This window comes from Entelurus aequoreus, linkage group LG03 (assembly GCF_033978785.1).
Source record: "Entelurus aequoreus isolate RoL-2023_Sb linkage group LG03, RoL_Eaeq_v1.1, whole genome shotgun sequence".
In the NCBI taxonomy this organism is placed as follows: domain Eukaryota; kingdom Metazoa; phylum Chordata; class Actinopteri; order Syngnathiformes; family Syngnathidae; genus Entelurus; species Entelurus aequoreus.
This window is the reverse complement of record NC_084733.1, coordinates 78,435,704-78,458,203: the sequence shown is the minus strand read 5'-3', so window position 1 is coordinate 78,458,203 and position 22,500 is coordinate 78,435,704. Positions and strand designations below refer to the sequence as shown.

The 22,500-nt window shown below is 34.4% G+C and overlaps 1 protein-coding gene across 1 annotated transcript in view; it reads right to left on the bottom strand.

Moving 5' to 3' along the window:
- The window catches only part of LOC133646903 (transcription factor SOX-6-like), a 281,000-nt gene that overhangs the window by 18,654 nt on the left and 239,846 nt on the right, over positions 1–22,500 (bottom strand). The window contains 1 exon segment of the mRNA XM_062042819.1: positions 126–234. Within this exon segment, the coding sequence (XP_061898803.1) occupies positions 126–234 (109 nt within the window).

Genomic DNA, 22,500 nt, shown 5'->3' with positions numbered 1-22,500 from the left:
GCGTGTCTGCTCGTTTTAGGACGTGATGGGGAAATTTTTTTTTAAAAATCCCGTTATTTTTCAGAAGTAGTATAGTACTATTTTGAATTCATTAGTAGAGAAGAAGCAGCTTGGTGTCAGCTCACCATCCAGATCCTCTGGCCTGGTCAGGTCGATGACTCGGTGGACCATCTTGCCCGCATCCTCGCCCAGTTTGCCCAAGTGATGACTCAGCGATTCGTAGTGCAGACGCTCCTGCAACACCAAGGGAAAGAGGCGGTTGTTGTTATTCTGCACCAAAATGATCCCTATTGAAGATTTGTATCCACTATTTCCCGCATCCCTTAAATTCCTACTTTTCCTCCCAAAACCACACGGTGGTCAAGGGGTTAGCGCGTCGGCCTGGCAGTCAGGAGACCGAGTCGAATCTCCGCTCGGACATCTGTGGGTGAACTTTCTCACCGCGCTTTCCCAAGTACCACCAATTACGCTAAAGGGAGACTCTCAATCGTCCACAGGTGTGAATGCACTTGGTTGTTTGTCTCTATATGGCCCAAAACCATTTTTTTTTTCAATATCCCAGATAACCCAGAATTCCGGGTCATTTTTTCCTTTGAAAATGAATGGGCCATTTTTGGAACTAGCACAATTTCCACATTTCTCGACCAATTCGAACCGTTCCACACACTCATCTCACCTTGGACAATCAAACTAGCAATTTTTTTTGTTCCAAAAAATTCCAGGGATTCCCCGAATTCCAAAGCCTTGTTTCCACCTCTGCCAGTTCACATTTTTCAACCATTTTTGACCATTCCACCTTCAAAACATTCTTTTTAATTGGGACAACAAAACTACCATTTTTATTTTTGTACACATTCCCGGTTTTCCCGAATTTCCTGGAATTCCGAAATACCCATTTAAATTCAATCTGTTACTACGTCGACATTTTTCAACCGATTCAAAAAATTCCAACTCCAACCCAATAACAGTATTTTCAAAAATTCCCAAATGTCCAGGGAATACCCATTCAAATGAATTGGAACATTTCTCAAAATTGTTTGCAATTTTTAAAACCCCGAACCCCACATTTCAAGCATCCACTCACAATGCTCTTCTTATGTATCAAACAAAAAACCAAAAGAAAAATCCTGGTTTTCCCAGAAATTCTGGTAATTTTCTCCCCATTGACAATGTATGGGAAATATACAATCGACAGTTTTTTTACCAAGTTAAAAAAAATTCCAGGGATTCCCTGAATTAAACTAAACTAAACGTGGACATTAAACTAAACTAAACTAAGCATGGACATTAAACTAAACTGATCGTGGACATTAAACTAAACTAAACGCGGACATTAAACTAAACTAAACGTGGACATCAAACTAAACTAAATGTGGACTCTAAACTAAACTAAACGTGGACATTAAACTAAACTAAATTAAACGTGGACATTAAACTAAACTAAACTAAACTAAACGTTGACATTAAACTAAACTAAACGTGGACATTAAACTAAACTAAACTAAACGTGGACATTAAACTAAACTAAACGTGGACATTAAACTAAACTGATCGTGGACATTAAACTAAACTAAACGCGGACATTAAACTAAACTAAACGTGGACATCAAACTAAACTAAATGTGGACTCTAAACTAAACTAAACGTGGACATTAAACTAAACTAAATTAAACGTGGACATTAAACTAAACTAAACTAAACTAAACTAAACTAAACGTTGACATTAAACTAAACTAAACGTGGACATTAAACTAAACTAAACTAAACGTGGACATTAAACTAAACTAAACGTGGACATTAAACTAAACTGATCGTGGACATTAAACTAAACTAAACGCGGACATTAAACTAAACTAAACGTGGACATCAAACTAAACTAAATGTGGACTCTAAACTAAACTAAACGTGGACATTAAACTAAACTAAATTAAACGTGGACATTAAACTAAACTAAACTAAACTAAACTAAACGTTGACATTAAACTAAACTAAACGTGGACATTAAACTAAACTAAACTAAACGTGGACATTAAACTAAACTAAACGTGGACATTAAACTAAACTAAATGTGGACATTAAACTAAACTAAACTAAACTAAACTAAACGTGGACATTAAACTAAACTAAACGTGGACATTAAACTAAACTAAACGTGGACATTAAACTAAACTAAACTAAACTAAACTAAACTAAACTAAACGTTGACATTAAACTAAACTAAAAGTGGACATTAAACTAAACTAAACTAAACGTGGACATTAAACTAAACTAAACGTGGACATTAAACTAAACTAAACGTGGACATTAAACTAAACTAAACTAAACGTGGATATTAAACTAAACTAAACATAGACATTAAGCTAAACTAAATGTGGACATCAAACTAAACTAAATGTGGACTCTAAACTAAACTAAACGTGGACATTAAACTAAACTAAACGTGGACATTAAACTAAACTAAACGTGGACATTAAACTAAACTAAACTAAACGTGGACATTAAACTAAACTAAACATGGAAATTAAACTAAACTAAACGTGGACATTAAACTGAACTAAACGTGGATATTAAACTAAACTAAACGTGGACATTAAACTGAACTAAACGTGGACTCTAAACTAAACTAAACTAAACTAAACTAAACTAAACTAAACTAAACTAAACTAAACTAAACGTGGACATTAAACTAAACTAAACTAAACGTGGACATTAAACTAAACTAAACGTGGACATTCAACTAAACTAGGTGTGGACATTAAACTGAGCTAAACGTGGACATTAAACTAAAGTAAACGTGAACATTAAACTAAACTAAACGTGGACATTCAACTAAACTAAACTAAACGTGGACATTAAACTAAACTAAACGTGCACATTCAACTAAACTAAACGTGGACATTAAACTAAACTAAACGTGGACATTCAACTAAACTAAACTGAACGTGGACATTAAACTAAACTAAACGTGAACATTAAACTAAACGTGGACTTTAAACTAAACTAAAGGTGGACAATAAACCAAACTAAACGTGGCCATTAAACTGAAATAAACGTGGACATTAAACTAAACTAAACGTGGACATTAAACTAAACTGATCGTGGACATTAAACTAAACTAAACGCGGACATTAAACTAAACTAAACGTGGACATCAAACTAAACTAAATGTGGACTCTAAACTAAACTAAACGTGGACATTAAACTAAACTAAACTAAACGTGGACATTAAACTAAACTAAACTAAACGTTGACATTAAACTAAACTAAACGTGGACATTAAACTAAACTAAACTAAACGTGGACATTAAACTAAACTAAACGTGGACATTAAACTAAACTAAACGTGGACATTAAACTAAACTAAACTAAACGTGGATATTAAACTAAACTAAACATAGACATTAAGCTAAACTAAATGTGGACATCAAACTAAACTAAACGTGGACATTAAACTAAACTAAACGTGGACATTAAACTAAACTAAACTAAACGTGGACATTAAAGGCCTACTGAAACCCACTACTACCGACCACGCAGTCTGATAGTTTATATATCAATGATGAAATCTTAACATTATAACACATGCCAATACGGCCGGGTTAACTTATAAAGTGACATTTTAAATTTGCCGCTAAACTTCCGGTTCGAAACGCCTCTGAGGATGACGTATGCGTGTGACGTAGCCCGACGAACACGGGTATGCCTTCCACATTGAAGCCGATACGAAAAAGCTCTGTTTTCATTTCATAATTCCACAGTATTCTGGACATCTGTGTTCGTGAATCTGTTTCAATCATGTTCATTGCATTATGGAGAAGGAAGCCGAGCAAGCAAAGAAGAAAGTTGTCGGTGCGAAATGGACGTATTTTTCGAACGTAGTCAGCCACAACAGTACACAGCCGGCGCTTCTTTGTTTACATTCCCGAAAGATGCAGTCAAGATGGAAGAACTCGGATAACAGAGACTCTAACCAGGAGGACTTTTGATTTGGATACACAGACGCCTGTAGAGAACTGGGACAACACAGACTCTTACCAGGATTACTTTGATTTGGATGACAAAGACGCAGACGTGCTACTGTGAGTATGCAGCTTTGGCTTTTTTTTGCGTATGTACGTAACTTTTTTTAAATATATAAGCTTTATGAACCTTGGGTTAGGTGAACGGTCTTTTGGGCTGAGTGATTGTGTGTGTTGATCATGTGTTTGAATTGTATTGGCGTGTTCTATGGAGCTAGGAGCTAGCAGAGGAGCTAGGAGCTAGCATAACACGTACCGTACCGTACGTGCGCGTCACGTACGTAACTTTTTAAAAATATATAAGCTTTATGAACCTTGGGTTAGGTGAACGGTCTTTTGGGCTGAGTGATTGTGTGTGTTGATCGGGTGTTTGAATTGTATTGGCGTGTTCTATGGAGCTAGGAGCTAGCAGAGGAGCTAGGAGCTAGCATAACAAACACGCAGGTGTTATTATGCAGGATTAATTTGTGGCATATTAAATATAAGCCTGGTTGTGTTGTGGCTAATAGAGTATATATATGTCTTGTGTTTATTTACTGTTGTAGTCATTCCCAGCTGAATATCAGGTACCGTGAGTATGCAGCCTTGGCTGCTAAACATTCGATAACTTGACCGTATGTGCGCGTCACGTACGTAACTTTTTAAAAATATATAAGCTTTATGAACCTTGGGTTAGGTAAACGGTCTTTTGGGCTGAGTGATTGTGTGTGTTGATCAGGTGTTTGAATTGTATTGGCGTGTTCTATGGAGCTAGGAGCTAGCAGAGGAGCTAGGAGCTAGCATAACAAACACGCAGGTGTTTTTATGCAGGATTAATTTGTGGCATATTAAATATAAGCCTGGTTGTGTTGTGGCTAATAGAGTATATATATGTCTTGTGTTTATTTACTGTTGTAGTCATTCCCAGCTGAATATCAGGTCACCCCCGGCTCTCACAGCATCTTCCCTATCTGAATAGCTTCAACTCCCCACTAGTCCTTCACTTGCACTTTACTCATCCACAAATCTTTCATCCTCGCTCAAATTAATGGGGAAATTGTCGCTTTCTCGGTCCGAATCTCTCTCACTTCATGCGGCCATCATTGTAAACAATAGGGAACTTTGCGTATATGTTCAACTGACTACGTCACGCTACTTCCGGTAGGTGCAAGCCTTTTTTTTATCAGATACCAAAAGTTGCAATCTTTATCGTCGTTGTTCTATACTAAATCCTTTCAGCAAAAATATGGCAATATCGCGAAATGATCAAGTATGACACATAGAATAGATCTGCTATCCCCGTTTAAATAAAAAAAATTCATTTCAGTAGGCCTTTAAACTAAACTAAACATGGAAATTAAACTAAACTAAACGAGGACATTAAACTGAACTAAACGTGGATATTAAACTAAACTAAACGTGGTCATTAAACTGAACTAAACGTGGACATTCAACTAAACTAGGTGTGGACATTAAACTGAGCTAAACGTGGACATTAAACTAAAGTAAACGTGAACATTAAACTAAACTAAACGTGGACATTCAACTAAACTAGGTGTGGACATTAAACTAAACTAAACTAAACTAAACTAAACGTGGACATTAAACTAAACTAAACGTGGACATTAAACTAAACTAAACGTGGACATTCAACTAAACTAGGTGTGGACATTAAACTGAGCTAAACGTGGACATTAAACTAAAGTAAACGTGAACATTAAACTAAACTAAACATGGACATTCAACTAAACTAAACTAAACGTGGACATTAAACTAAACTAAATGTGCACATTCAACTAAACTAAACGTGGAAATTAAACTAAACTAAACGTGGACATTAAACTAAACTAAACTGAACGTGGACATTAAACTAAACTAAACGTGAACATTAAACTAAACGTGGACTTTAAACTAAACTAAAGGTGGACAATAAACCAAACTAAATGTGGCCATTAAACTGAAATAAACGTGGACATTAAACTAAACTAAACGTGGACATTAAACTAAACTGATCGTGGACATTAAACTAAACTAAACGCGGACATTAAACTAAACTAAACGTGGACATCAAACTAAACTAAATGTGGACTCTAAACTAAACTAAACGTGGACATTAAACTAAACTAAACTAAACGTGGACATTAAACTAAACTAAACTAAACATTGACATTAAACTAAACTAAACGTGGACATTAAACTAAACTAAACTAAACGTGGACATTAAACTAAACTAAACATGGACATTAAACTAAACTAAACGTGGACATTAAACTAAACTAAACTAAACGTGGATATTAAACTAAACTAAACATAGACATTAAGCTAAACTAAATGTGGACATCAAACTAAACTAAATGTGGACTCTAAACTAAACTAAACGTGGACATTAAACTAAACTAAATGTGGACATTAAACTAAATTAAACGTGGACATTAAACTAAACTAAACTAAACGTGGGCATTAAACTAAACTAAACTAAACGTGGACATTAAACTAAACTAAACTAAACTAAACGTGGATATTAAACTAAACTAAACGTAGACATTAAACTAAACTAAACGTAGACATTAAACTAAACTAAACGTGGACATCAAACTAAACGTGGACATTAAACTAAACTAAACGTGGACATTAAACTAAACTAAACGTGGACATTGAACTAAACTAAACATGGAAATTAAACTAAACTAAATGTGGACATTAAACTGAACTAAACGTGGATATTAAACTAAACTAAACGTGGACATTAAACTGAACTAAACGTGGACTCTAAACTAAACTAAACTAAACTAAACTAAACTAAACTAAACTAAACGTGGACATTAAACTAAACTAAACTAAACTAAACGTGGACATTAAACTAAACTAAACGTGGACATTCAACTAAACTAGGTGTGGACATTAAACTGAGCTAAACGTGGACATTAAACTAAAGTAAACGTGAACATTAAACTAAACTAAACGTGGACATTCAACTAAACTAAACTAAACTAAACTAAACGTGGACATTAAACTAAACTAAACGTGGACATTAAACTAAACTAAACGTGGACATTAAACTAAACTAAACTGAACGTGGACATTAAACTAAACTAAACGTGAACATTAAACTAAACGTGGACTTTAAACTAAACTAAAGGTGGACAATAAACCAAACTAAACGTGGCCATTAAACTGAAATAAACGTGGACATTAAACTAAACTAAACGTGGACATTAAACTAAACTAAACTAAACGTAAACATTAAACTAAATTAAACGTGGACATTAAACTAAACTAAAGGTGGACAATAAACTAAACTAAATGTGGACAGTAAACTGAGCTAAACTTTGACATTAAACTAAACTAAACTAAACTAAACGTGGACATTAAACTAAACTAAACGTGGACATTAAACTTAACTAAACGTGGACATTAAACTAAACGTGAACATTAAACTAAACTGAACGTGGACATCAAACTAAACTAAACGTGGACATTTAACTAAACTAAACGTGGACATTAAACTTAACTAAACGTGGACATTAAACTAAACTAAACATGAACATTAAACTAAACTGAACGTGGACTTCAAACTAAACTAAACGTGGACATTAAACTAAACTAAACTAAACGTGGACATTAAACTAAAATAAACATGGACATTAAACTAAACTAAACGTGGATATTGAACTAAACGCGAGAACTAAACTAAAGTTGCCAAAACCTCAGAAAGTGGTCCTTCTTTTCTGAGTATTTTCTGGGCAGGCGGTTCCACTTTGATGCTGAGGACAATAAACGCCATTACGGAGTTGTGTTGCTTTGTTGTCACAGGAAGTCCGACGTGGTTAATAACTGATCTGAGGTCACCACCTCGCCCGCTTTGGAGAACCAAGACTTGTCCTGCAGCTAAAATTAGAATCGCCACGCTGCTGAAACATGGAAGCGCCACCACTGCACGCGCTCACTCCTCGCCGCCTTCTTACCCTCCCTTTGGGCTCGCCTCCTATTTTTTTTTCTGGTGACGCGGCCATTTTTGTTTGACGCAACAAATGGTTGGCGGGTGAAGTCATGCCGCGGTAGCCGCTGGCAGAGCCGCTGGAACTTCTGGTCTGGACCAGTCAGTGTGTGTGTGTGTGTGTGTGTGTGTGTGTGTGTGTGTGTGTGTGTGTGTGTGTGTGTGTGTTGCAAGACGTGGGCCAATGTCAGCACCATGACAAAGCTGTAATCAGGCCCGCCACAGAACATGTGCATGGGCAGCGCCACACTTACCGCGGGAAGCGGACGCCTAGCGAAGAGAGCAAAGAAGAAGAAGACAGGAAGAAGACGGAAAGTTTCTCTCCTGAAGGGGAGGGGCCTGTTTGATGTGGGCGGAGCTAAAGTTGAGACGCGGAGGTCGTGAGGCTTTGTCGCAAATTGTGGCCTTTCTGTACGGACTAAGCCTTTAAGTGCACAAGTGTGTTACTGTGGGTTACGCAGTGCACTGGAAGTACCAGGATGTTGTACTCGACGGGGGAATGGGGGAGTCCTTCCCACACTTAATAGTCGCCATCTTAGCTATGTAGCAGAGGGGAGGAGTTTGACACATTCATGTTCATGAATTGAATAAATAAATAATTAAATCGTGGAAAATTAACTATGTCGGGAAAAATGCATTTAACTTATGAAATAATCAATTAAATCTTGAAATGATTAAATCAATAATCAATTAAATTTAAAATAATACAATGTAATTTTACAATATATATATATATATATATATGATTAATAATCATTTTATACTTTTATACTTACTCGTGTGCGTATTTGGGGGGGGGGTTGTATTCTTCCCACTCCCTTTCAGGCAAAACTGGACAATCAAGCATTACATACTATACATTACCTTTTGCACTATATCCATTTATATTATTATGTGTTGTCAACTTTGTACTTTTTTATGTCATTGCCTGAAATGAATAAAGAAATGAAAAAATTAAAATGAATTTAAAATTAGTTTTAGAAAAAAAAAAAAAAATGTGTACCCTAATGCAATTTTATCGTCAGAATGTCATCCAGGAACGTTTTTGAAGACTTTGCTCGAATGCAAGTCATTTATTTGGTAAAAACTTGGTAACAGTTTGATTTAAAGCTTTTTCAGGCTGTTTTTGGAGTGAAATTTGCTAGCGGGCACACCTGTCAGTCTCCTAACTCATTTTTTTACTGACATTTTCGTAGGATCTGATCACACACACACACATATATATACAGTATATGCACATATACACATATATATATATATATATATATCTATATATATATATAATATATATATATACATATATATATATATAGATATATATATGTATATATGTACATATATATAACATATATATGTGTGTGTGTGTGTGTGTGTGTGTGTGTGTATATATATTTTTTTTTTCTTCATTATTTTAATAATATTTAATACAAATAATTACACACACACACACACACACACACACACACACACACACACACACACACACACACACACACACATGCACACACTCAGTTCAATGGAGATTGGAGATGAAGACTTGTACTGATGAAAACACTGCCTGCCTCCCACACACACACACACACACACACACACACACACACACACGCACGCACACACACACACACACACACACACACACACACACACATTTGCACCACCATGTAACAGGTATGAATAAGAGCAGAACGAGGAGCATTCAGCGAGACGCAGGAAAGTTGACTAAAGCAAGGCCTCCATTAATTAAACGTGACAAAGGACACGCAGCCAATTAACGGCATCGTCAACATTCATTTTAAAAAAGGTGCTCACAAAAGACCGCACTTTTAAAACATTCTATAAACAACACTCGCGCTCTTCAAATATGTTAACTTTTGACACGGGAGCTGCTTGCATTTGTTGTCACGCTGGCATCAATCGGAGCGTTGCCATGGCGACGAGCGTTGTCGCAAATGTGAGCGGCCACAATTGTCCTCCACCTGTAGCTCGCTGGCGTCCTTAGTCGCCAGCCAGCGGTCAACTTTACACACGATGAAAGTCGCTCTAAAGGAAAATGTTGATCCGAAATCAGAGAAGACACAGGAATTATTTATTTATTTTGTTTTTATTTATTCATTTATTTATTTCAAATCAAATCAAATCTAATCAAATTAAACTTCACAGATGGCACACACACACACACGCACACACACACGCACACACACACATACACACACGCACGCACACACACATACACTCACGCACACACACGCACAAGCACACACACACACACACACACACACACACACACACACACAAACACACACACATTCAGCACTATTGACAATAACAAAACAAAAACCAAACACTGGAGAATTGACGCAATTTAAATTATAAAAATATATAGTATAAAACATATGATAAAATATATGTTAAAATTTAAATATAAATATTACATCAAGTTATAAGTTAATAAAAACATAACAATTAGATAATATTAGTATAAATGTTAATGATTAACATAAAAAGACACTAAAAACAATGAAATAATCATGTATTTATTTATTTGTTCATTCATTTATTAATTAATAAAAAAAAGTATTCATCTATGTTTCAGGGGAAACAGATGTCACTCGGTGAGTTTACATCATTTGAATACCTGTGTGCTGTGTTGAAATGCTCTCCCAAAATTCTCTTGTTAATTATCTACAGGCCACCTAAATATTCTGCAAATTTTTTTGATGATTTTACTGAACTATTGTCTAGCATCTCCACTGACTTTGACTGCCTGGTTATAACTGGTGATTTTAATTTTCATATTGACGATTTAAATGACAAGGGCGCAAAAGAACTTTTTACTATTTTAGACACATTTGAACTGTCTCAACATGTGAAAGAGGCTACACATTATAAGGGACACACCCTGGACCTGATTATCACAAAAGGTCTCAATGTTTCTGATGTTCTTGTGATTGATCCTTCATTGTCTGATCATTTCTGTGTTTTCTTTAATATTTCTGTAATTCCGGACACACAAACAGAATCAAAGAATGTCAAAAAGCGGTACATAAATGAACATGCTAATGTCCTCTTTAAAAACGCCATCTCCTCACTACCACCTCTAAACCCATGTCATGCTGATGATCTTGTAAGCAACTTTAATTCCAAAATTGTGAATATCATAGATATCATTGCACCTGTTACAGTTAAAACGATTTCTGGCAAGCAAAAGGCACCCTGGAGAAAATCTGCTGCTGTAACAGCCCAGAGAAGAGAGTGCAGGAAGGCTGAACGAATCTGGCGGAATACAAAACTTCATATTTACCATGACATCTATAAAGAGAGCCTCCAGGCCTACAATTTAGTCTTAAAAAGTGCTAGAGAAACATTCTTCTCCAATATCATAAACAGCAACACAAATAAGGCCAAAACCCTATTCACAATCGTTGACAGACTGACTAAACCCCCAACACAAATACCAGCCGAACTCCATTCCACGCAGAAATGCAATGACTTTGCATTCTTTTATACTGATAAAATTGAAGGCATCAGACGCACCATCAATATCTCAAGTAAAAAAGTTGGATCACCACCCCATTTAGGCAAAAGTAACACAGCAATGATGGCAAGCTTTAATGCCATAGACTCTAAAACTCTAGTGGAAACGGTGACAGCTCTAAAGTCATCCACCTGCTGCCTTGATGTTTTACCTACCAACTTCTTTAAGAATGTTTTTGACTGCCTATCAACAGACATCTTGCAAATAGTTAATAATTCTATTAAATCGGGCAATTTCCCGAAGGCTTTCAAAACTGCAGTCATTAAACCTCTTCTAAAAAAGCAGAGCCTAGATGCCTCTGTTATCAACAACTACAGACCAATTTCAAATCTACCATTCATAAGTAAAATAATTGAGAAAGTTGTCCTCCAACAACTAAATCACTTCTTGGCTTCTACTGGCTGCCACAACAACTTCCAGTCAGGATTTCGACCTCTTCATAGCACAGAGACGGCCCTTCTTAAAGTTATAAATGACATCCGTCTAAACACAGACTCTGGCAAAACTTCAGTATTAATGCTTTTGGACCTCAGTGCTGCATTTGACACTGTCGACCACTCAATACTTTTGGACAGGTTGGAAAACTGGGTGGGGATCTCAGGCACAGTTTTAAGCTGGTTCAAGTCATATCTACAAGATAGGAACTATTTTGTTTCCATTGGTGACTTTGTATCAGAACCAACCAACGTAACGTGTGGAGTCCCCCAAGGTTCAATCTTGGGGCCGACTTTATTTAACATCTATATGCTCCCACTAGGACAAATCATGCAAAATAATAACATTGACCATCATTGCTATGCCGATGACACCCAAATCTATGTAGCGCTATCACCAAATGACTATCGCCCCATAGATCTTCTGTGCCAGTGCATTGAGCAAGTCAAACACTGGATGTGCCAAAATTTCCTACAACTAAATGAAGATAAAACTGAGATAATTGTTTTTGGTGCTAAAAAAGAAAGGTTTAAAGTCATCCAACACCTTCAATCACTGTCCCTGAAAACCTCAAATAAAGCCAGAAATCTTGGGGTTATTTTAGATTCTGATTTACATTTCGACAGTCACATCAAATCAGTAACAAAATCGGCCTACTATCACCTCAAAAATGTAAAAAGACTTAGAGGGCTCATGTCAGCTCAAGACTTAGAAAAACTTGTACATGCCTTTATTACCAGTAGGCTAGACTATTGTAATGGTCTCCTTGCAGGTCTTCCCAAAAAAACTGTCAGGCAGCTACAGCTTGTTCAGAACGCTGCTGCTAGAGTTCTAACAAAGACCAAAAAATGTGAGCACATTACACCAATTCTTAAATCCTTACATTGGCTCCCTGTACATCAGAGAATAGATTTCAAAATCCTCCTGCTCACATATAAATCACTACATGGTCTAGGGCCCAAGTATATCACTGATATGCTCCCACTATATACGCCCTCTAGATCACTAAGATCTTCTGAGACCAATCTGTTAGCGGTTCCAAGAGTAAACTCAAATCAAGGGAGATCATCATTCAGTCACTATGCAACACATAGCTGGAATAAACTTCCTGAAGATGTCAGACTCTCCCCAACTCTCACTACTTTTAAAACTAGACTGAAGACTTTTATGTTCACCTTAGCTTTCAGCTAAATCTTTTAATCTTTTAACTTTTAACGTCTGCACTGTTTTTATTTTTATTTTTATTGTCTGCATTTTAATTTTGCTTTTATTTTCTTTCATTTCACTTTGTTGTCTGTGAAGCACTTTGAGTCTGCCTTGTGTATGAAAAGCGCTATACAAATAAAGTTGCCTTGCCTTGCCTTGCCTATGTATTTGTAAAAAAAATTATTTATCTATTTATTTATTTATTCTTTTATTTATGTAATACTTTATTTATTCATACATTTATTCATGTATGTATTTATACATTTATTTGTTCATTATTATTTATTTATTTATTCATTTATGTATTTACTTTTTTATTTATTTATTCATTTATTTATTCATTCCTTCATTCATTTATGTATTCATTTATTTTTTTATTTACATATTTATTTGTTCATCCATTTATTAATACATTCATCCATTCATGTATTGATTTATTTATTTATTGGTGTATTTATTCGTTCATTTATGTATTTATTCATTCATTTATTTATTTATTTTAATGTCTTGTTTTAATACTTTTATGGTGTTTTTACTACTTAGCACTTTGAGATTTGTTGTTCCAAGTTAAGTGCAGTACAAATGAAATGTATTAGTATTATTATTTTATTAAGTATACTAGTACCTTGGCATATGTGTGCCCACCTTACGGTACACAAGCTTTCACCGATAAATAATATACTTTTGGTTGCGAACAAAAATTGTGAAGGACAGTGCTGAGAAGAAGAAGTGGGTGATAAGTATCGAATTAAATAAATAAATAATCAAAAACACGGTAGCGCCTGGAGCTATCTAACTCAGTTGGAGCGTAGCACTGCTTGTCTGCACCGCTCTGAAACAGAAGGAGTCCATAACGACAGCCGAGGGCATTAACATAATATCTAAATGATGGACATTTATCCATGAAAATATGGAGAAGCTGCTGATGGTGTGTTTGACAGAGAAGCAGCTGGAAGTCCACACTTCAAATACTGTACATTATTATTACTTTACTTCATACAAATAATGCAGTTGTTTTCATACAAAATGTATTATCCAAAAGTTTGTGTTTATTTAAAAACATTTTTTTAAATGGTGCTGTTTTGGGGGCCCCCGCAAGTATTAAATTGGTTTGAATTGATTTCTGTTAGTTTTTTGAGGTACAAGCTTTACCAGGCTTGCACAATTTTTATAGTCTTTGGTATGACTCAGGGGTTTGAACTCACAACCTACCGCTCTCAGGGCGGACACTCTAACCACAAGGCCACTGAGCAGTGGGAGTGACACGCTAACAGCCAATCAGGGAACAGTATCAACTATCAAGTTTGGTTAATTCTTTGCACGGAGTGAGAAGAAAAAGTAAAAAATGAAGACATTGAGGAAAGAGGAAAAGTCACCTGTACAGAATGGCAGTTTTTAGGATTTTTTAAAATCGTCTGTAAATGATGCTCACCCTTTAGAGCACAGCTGTAACTTCCTGGCACTAAACCTGCAGACAATAGTTCTCCTCAGGTGTCTCTATGTTTACATTTTCACACTTTAGTTCATAAAACACATCAACCATTATCAAGATTCGGGTTTTTAAGTTTGAAAGTCCACGTTTTTTCACCAACGAATGTCATTTTGTGTTTGAGCTGTAATTTGTCTAATGGATCCAAAATGAAAGGAAATATTGAATTGACACCAACAAAAGACTACAGCATATTTGTATTCTTTTTTGAATTCTGCTGCCTTTAACGGAGAAATGACTGGAAAAGTGACACAAAGGAGTCACTTACGACCTTTGTCTGACGTTAAATAATGAATTCTGAGCAAAGTCAGACACATTTTGAATCAAACTGAGTAAGTTAATAAGTATGTAAAAGTGTTTTTATTCCTTCGTATTCTCAGTGTGTGTGTCCCGTGCTAACAATAGCATTAACGACAGAGCAGCAGCTCCCGAAACCAGGCACTCACATCTTAAGTGGGCTGTTCTAAAGCAAGCACACACACACACACACACACACACACACACACACACACACACACACACACACACACACACACACACACACACACACACACACACACACACACACACACACACACACACGCTCTATTTGAGTGGTCTTTGGCAGGCGCGAGGCAGCTGGAAGCAGTGTAAGCGTAAGGTGATACTTGACAATACCACTAACTGGCCAGGCCTCGCGTCTGTACACCAGCTAGAGTGACAGTCTACACACACACACACACACATACACACACACTAACACACACAGCTAGTTAACTTTGCGGCCTATGTTTCACATTAATGCACTGTGACAGAAATACACAAACACAAAGTCAAACAACAACACAAAAAGACACAGAACACTGGTTTTACTACGCACTTTTGTAATATATATATAAATATACATATACATATATGTATATCTATATATATATACATATATATATATATATACAGACTGCAGAGATTTGGTTGGTGGACAGAAGAATAAAGAGTATAATAATCTAATTTAATTTCGAACAATAGTACAAATAAGAAATACCATTTTAAATAACTTAAAAACGCGGTCAAGGCCGGGAAATCCATAAAAAGATCGTGGTTAAAAATAAAAAAACAACAACTACAAAATACGTTGCATATAATACAAATTTATGCTCAGCAAGTTTTGAAACTATTTGTGAAGTGTCCCTAAAATCTGGACCAAAAACATATAAGTTGAATATTAAAATGTTGAATGTGTACAAAATATAAGCAAATTATTTAATAATAATCCACATATTTTTCTTTTTAATTATATTGATTAAATTTATATATATATGTTATATATATTACTGTACAAAATCTGGACAAAAAATTATATCATTTTAATGTTCAAATGTTTAATATGTCTAAAATATAAGCAAATAATTTAATATGAATCCACATGTTTTTCTTTTTTATTATATTGATTAAATGTATATGTATTTTATATATATTATTATACAAAATCTGGACAAAAAATATATAAGTTTAATGTTAAAATGTTTAATGTGTATAAAATATAAGCAATTAATTTATTATAAATCCACATGTTTTTCTTTGTAATTATTCTGATTAAATGTATATGTATTTTTTATATATATATATATATATATATATATATATATATATATATATATATATATATATATATATATATATATATATATATATATATATATATATATATATATATATATATATATATATATTATTATACAAAATCTGGACAAAAAATATATAAGTTTAATGTTAAAATGTTTAATGTGTTTAAAATATAAGCAAACAATTTCATTATTATAGACATGTTTTCTTTTTAATTATATTGATTAACTGTATATGTATTTTATATATATTATTATAAAAAATCTGGACAAAAATATATACATTTAATATTAAAATATGTAATGTGTATAAAATATAAGCAAATAATTCATTATTAATCCACATGTTTTTCTTTTTAATTATATTGATTACATTTATATGTATTTTATATATATTATTATAAAAAATCTGGACAAAAATATACAAGTTTAATATTAAAATATTTAATGTGTATAAAATATAAGCAAATAATTTAATATTAATCCACATGTTTTTCTTTTTAATTATATTGATTACATTTATATGTATTTTATATATATTATTATACAAAATCTGGACAAAAATATATAAGTTTAATATTAAAATATTTAATGTGTTTAAAATACAAGCAAATAATTTAATATTAATCCACATGTTTTTCTTTTTAATTGTATTGATTAAATGTATATGTATTTTATATATATTATCATACAAAATCTGGACAAAAAATATATACGTTTAATGTTGAAATGTTTATTGTGTGTAAAATATAAGCAAATAATTTCATATTAATAGACTTTTTTTTTAAATTTATATTGATTAAATGTATATGTATTTTATATATATTATCATACAAAATCTGGACAAAAATACATAAGTTTAATATTAAAATATTTAATGTGTTTAAAATATAAGCAAACAATTTCATATTAATAGACATTGTTTTCTTTTTAAGTATATTGATTAAATGTATATGTATTTTATACATATTATTATACAAAATTTGGACAAAAGATATATAATTTTAATATTAAAATGTTTAATGTGTATAAAATGTAAGCAAATAATACAATATTAATCTACATGTTTTTCTTTTTAATTATACGGATTAAATGTATATATATATTTTATATATTTATTACTATACAAAATCTGGACAAAAAATATATAAGTTTTATTTTAAAATGTTTAATGTGTATAAAATATAAGCAAACAATTTCATATTGATCCACGTTTTCTTTTTAATTATATTGATTAAATTCATATGTATTTTATATACAAAATATATATCAGTTTAATGTTAAAATATTGAATGTGTATAAAATATAGGTAAATAATAAACAAATGTTATTAATCCACATGCTTTTACTTTTAATTACATCGATACGTTTGATATATATTTTAAATGATATGTTTTGAATTATTTAATTTAGATTTTTTTTATATATATATATATATTCAGATATTTTCAGAATAATTTAACAATTGTTTAATTTAATACAATTATATTTAAAATGATATTGTTTATTAACAGTTTCCTAATTAAAACATTTTAATCATCAATCATTCAATCAAAGTTTATTTATATAGCCCTTAACCACAAATACCTCAAAATGCCTTAAATATTTTTTAATTAAATTATGTATTTTGTATTTATACTACAGTGCTTATTATATGTTTAGACTTTAGATACATTTAATAAAATGTATTCTAATGCATTATTATTATTATTGCATGGTGTTTTATTTTTGTAAAGCAGAAAATTAAGCTGATATTATTTCCGACAAAAACAATTTTGTTTAGGTCTTTTATCGGATCACCCCCCCCCCAAAAAAAATGATCCGTCCAAGGCCGTCAGATTTGAGCGAGCAGAGAAAGCGACGCACACGTGGAAGGTAAAGAGCCAGGCGGAGGCGCTGAGTCACACGGCACTCAGCATCCAGAAAGTTCCACCCATGAAGAGTTGAAGACAAAGCGAAGCCTTTGAGCGCCAACACATAAAGGGCAACGCTCCATCCCAAAGGCAACAACAAAGAGTCTCTGAGACGCTGTTGCCATAGCAACCAACAAGGACAACAAACACCAGCATGGCTCATCAAGCGGAAACAATTACTTAATTTTTTATTTTTTTTCATCATTAGTGGCTGAACGGCAAGGTTTGTTTTAGTTTTATTCATTATTTTATCCATGCTAATACTGCTTTAAGACTGCAGGGAAGTCGGAAGTTTCCCAATATGGCCGACCTCAAGGTGTTAACCCGCTTGCCGGGCAAACAGGCGTACTCGTAGCGTACTACGTGTAAATAACGTTGTAATTTTTCGTGCCAACAAAGCCATGCGATCAGAAGTGAGGCTCCACTTTTCAAAATGCGCTAGCTCGATGCTAATTAGATATGCCATTATTAACTATTTTATAGAACGATTTCAAAACCTTCAAAAAACTAAGACGGACGTTACAATCAGAGAGCTGGTGTGTAATAGGTACAACACTTACAGTATAAACCCTTTGTAGGGCGCAACAAAAGAACTGGCACATTCAATTTGATGGCAACGACTATTTCCTAGGACAAACTGAAATGAATGCATACTTGCAAGGTGTAATAAAACAAGATTTAAGGACCGTAAAGCACGGTTATCTTTATTAGCTTACTGTTAAAAAACGTTTGATTGTATTAATAAACAAATGAACATTTATTACTAAGGTTGGGTACGGCTCACATTTAAACCGATACGGTACCGATTTCCGGTACATGGGAATCGACGGTAGCAATTTTTGGTACTTTTGTGCGTGTTAAAAAATGGCAATTCTTTGATAATCAATGTTATTTTATTTTAATATAACATTTTAAAATGAGCTGATTATGATAACTGTGCTGTCCAGTTGTCATATCTTCTTTCAATATTACATTTGAGTCATTAGATGGCAGTACTTTATAGGCTATCTATGCTATGTTGTCTAAAGAGGAAGTAGTTAGTTTCCAGGAAGCTGAATGTGTTATGTTGCGCCCTAAAAAAGTGTTTATCCTGTAAGTATTGGGCTTATCACACACCAGCTGTTTCATTGTAACATTCATCTTAGTTGTAGTTTTCAAAATTCCCGAATTTGGAGGTGTTAAAATTGCCATGTTAAATCGCTAATGCTAATAGTAGCATGTCAATGGCAAATTAGTCTGCAACTGGACGTGACGTCACGTGCCACAAAGGAATCGAAATATGGCACCGTTTGATTTTACGTGAATTAATACGGTAGTACGGAATTCAGTCGTTGCCTATAAAAGATCCCTAATTGAAATATTGTAATTTTCCGACTATACAGTAAGCCTCAACCTCTTTTCCCCACGCTTTGAACCCTGCAGTGTACACAAAGCTGCGGCTAATTTATGGATTTTTTTTCCAGGTTTACGAGCTTCCGTCACGCCATCGACATCGTACATCACACCAGTGAAATGGCTGAAGGGGTCACGGTGGGCCGACGGAACTGTTCACGTTAAATCACGCGATCATTCAGTCGGCCATTTAGGACGTTATGCACTCACGCTCAACGTAGCGAAGACCCAACAAAACGTACGCGATGCAGCTTTAAAGTCGAAGGCAGCACAAGGAAGATGACCTTTATAGTCCGTATATTACGGTAAAATCTCTTCAAAACATGTTACAAACATTTGACGTAAGGAAGTGCCGAGTCGGCCTAAAAAAATTTGTTTTTAATAAAAAATAAATACATTTATTCTTGAAAAATGTTAATCAATTCAGAATCATAATAAATATAAATTGTGATTCAGGTGTGAATATATATATTTTTTGTCACCCTTTTAATGACCATCATGATAAAATGTATTTTACCAGGCTTGCAAAATATATATTTCCGAAAAATTTTATTCACTTCAGAATCCTAATAAATATAAATTGTGATTCAGGTGTGAATATATATATTTTTTGTCACCCTTACTGACCATCATGATAAAATGTATTTTACCAGGCTTGCACAATATATACAGTATTTCCTTCCGAGAAGAAACACACAAGATTTACGGGAAACTGGAAAGTGTGATTATAAAAAAATAAAAATAAAATAAAAATAAAGAATATTTAACTTTTGGTATTTGGAGCTCAGTATATCAATTTTAGATTTTAAAGGGGAACTGCACTTTTTCATAACAATATGTAATATGTTCAATATTTACCGTATTTCTATATTTTTAATAATTTCCAAGACTGATTTATTCCGCCAAATGATTTCTGTTTCCCTAGCAGCGCACGTCTGGCAACACACTCTTGTTCCTACTTCCGGAATCAAACACGAGTGTGTTTTCTAATCACAACAGACTTGGTAACAGACAACAAAGACGACTATTTTTGGACAAACGAGGATTCACAACCTTATCTTTTTGAAGCTGAATGTACTGAGATTGAACCGCTGCTTCTAGAAGCCAGCACGAAGGAAGAGGGTGAAACGTTGGAGCAGACGGAAGACGGTAGAGTGAGGTGAAAGTGACTCGAAGCGGCAAAATGTGGAATTTGAAGCCGAGCTATTGCGACATAAATGGAGTGCTTACACAAATAAACCGGGGAAAAAACCCTACCCCATCGAGCGAATCACGCTTTATAATGATACACGCAGCACGTCATGCATGTTATTACAACTACAGTACATATGCTGTCTGGCTAGCTGTGTACAAACAAAACATGAAGTAATACTTTACAGATACTGTAATACGATTAATCATGTTTTTTACTCAGTACAGATTGGTGTCCTATCGCATTGTGTTGTGCATTACAAACTCAAACGCCTTTCGTGTTGTCATAGAAGCTAGCTTATCTCTTGCCGTAGTTAGCTTTTAGGGCTAATACCGTAGCAGCTTGGTTATTAAACAGGTTACGGAACGTAAATGAAGTATTGTTGACGGTTTTTTAATGCATTTTTAAAGTGGTTTAGAGGTAGAATTGATTGCTCCCATTAGCTAGATTGCTAGCCACCAAGAACGAGACGATTTTTCCATGTTAGACTGCAAAAAAAAACAAAAAAAACTTTTGTTCTCTCATCTCTCGTAATGATTGTGAACGATGGGCAAAATTCCAAAAAAAAAGTGCTTTAACCCCTTTCAATACTAAAATTGTGAAAGAATAAATACCGTTATTGTAGTTGATTTATTCTTTTAATCTTCCCCGAGAAACTTTTCAAGTGTATTCTTTAATATCTTCATATTATCTTGGAAAAATGTTTTCATGTTTATTTGGAGCAGATATCACACTTCATTGCTGTTTTTTTTCACGTTTTTTTTTGTTTTTTTTTAGCTGGACCCGCGGCAGATATCCCCCCCTTAAAACATCAACAATTTATCAGCGTTTGCTGCTTTCTAACACGCGCCCAATGTTTGTCTAAATAAAGAAAATCAACTTGGGAGTGCAATATATTCCTCCGTAAGACGCAAACAAGTCCGAAAACATTTGCAAAAACGGTCCCTCCTTGGAAGGCACCCAGTCCTGACCTACTTGGGCTGGCGGGGGTTCAAAGGCTCCGCCCCCTAAAATATTCATGATGGGTTAGCATCCTCATGCTCAGCGGTGGCCTGATCACACTCGTATCCCCGTCTGATCACTGCATACATCCCCTCTGGAACCCGCATAAATTCATGGGGGGCATGCAACCAAATTATTTTTGGGAGGGGGGCACTGTCACGCGCACACAGCAAAAAAAAAAACAGTCATCTGAAGCTGACAAACAGCAAGTGTAAGGCCATAAGCATCACTTGTCATGTCACCAGCTGCTAGCCGTTCAAAGCTGTTGGCTCCTGGGTGGCCGTGAAGATCTCTCTCCCCCCCACACACACACACACACACACACACACACTCACACACACACATTCACACCAGTCAACGCGTACACGCTCCTACGCCAGGCGGAAGCCTCAATAAACTTGGCCGGAGCGCAAGGCGAGTGCCTCCATAGACGAAGAACCTCCTGTACTTGCACATTTCTCAACTCTTTTAAACAATTCCAAATCAAAACATCCGGCTATCTTTTTTTTTTTTTTTACACATATCCCAAATTCCAACTTTTCCCACATTTTCCATGCGGAGTTCAAGTCAGCTCCATCTCTGCAGTATTCACACACAATTTCTTCCTTCCGTAGTTTTCCTTTCATATTTCAATAATCGTCTAACATACACGCGGCTTTTCTGCAAAGTCCTAATAATAAACAACAATTCAAGACAGGGCTAAATTGGGCGCTAACCAGAATTTTATTTTTATCCATACT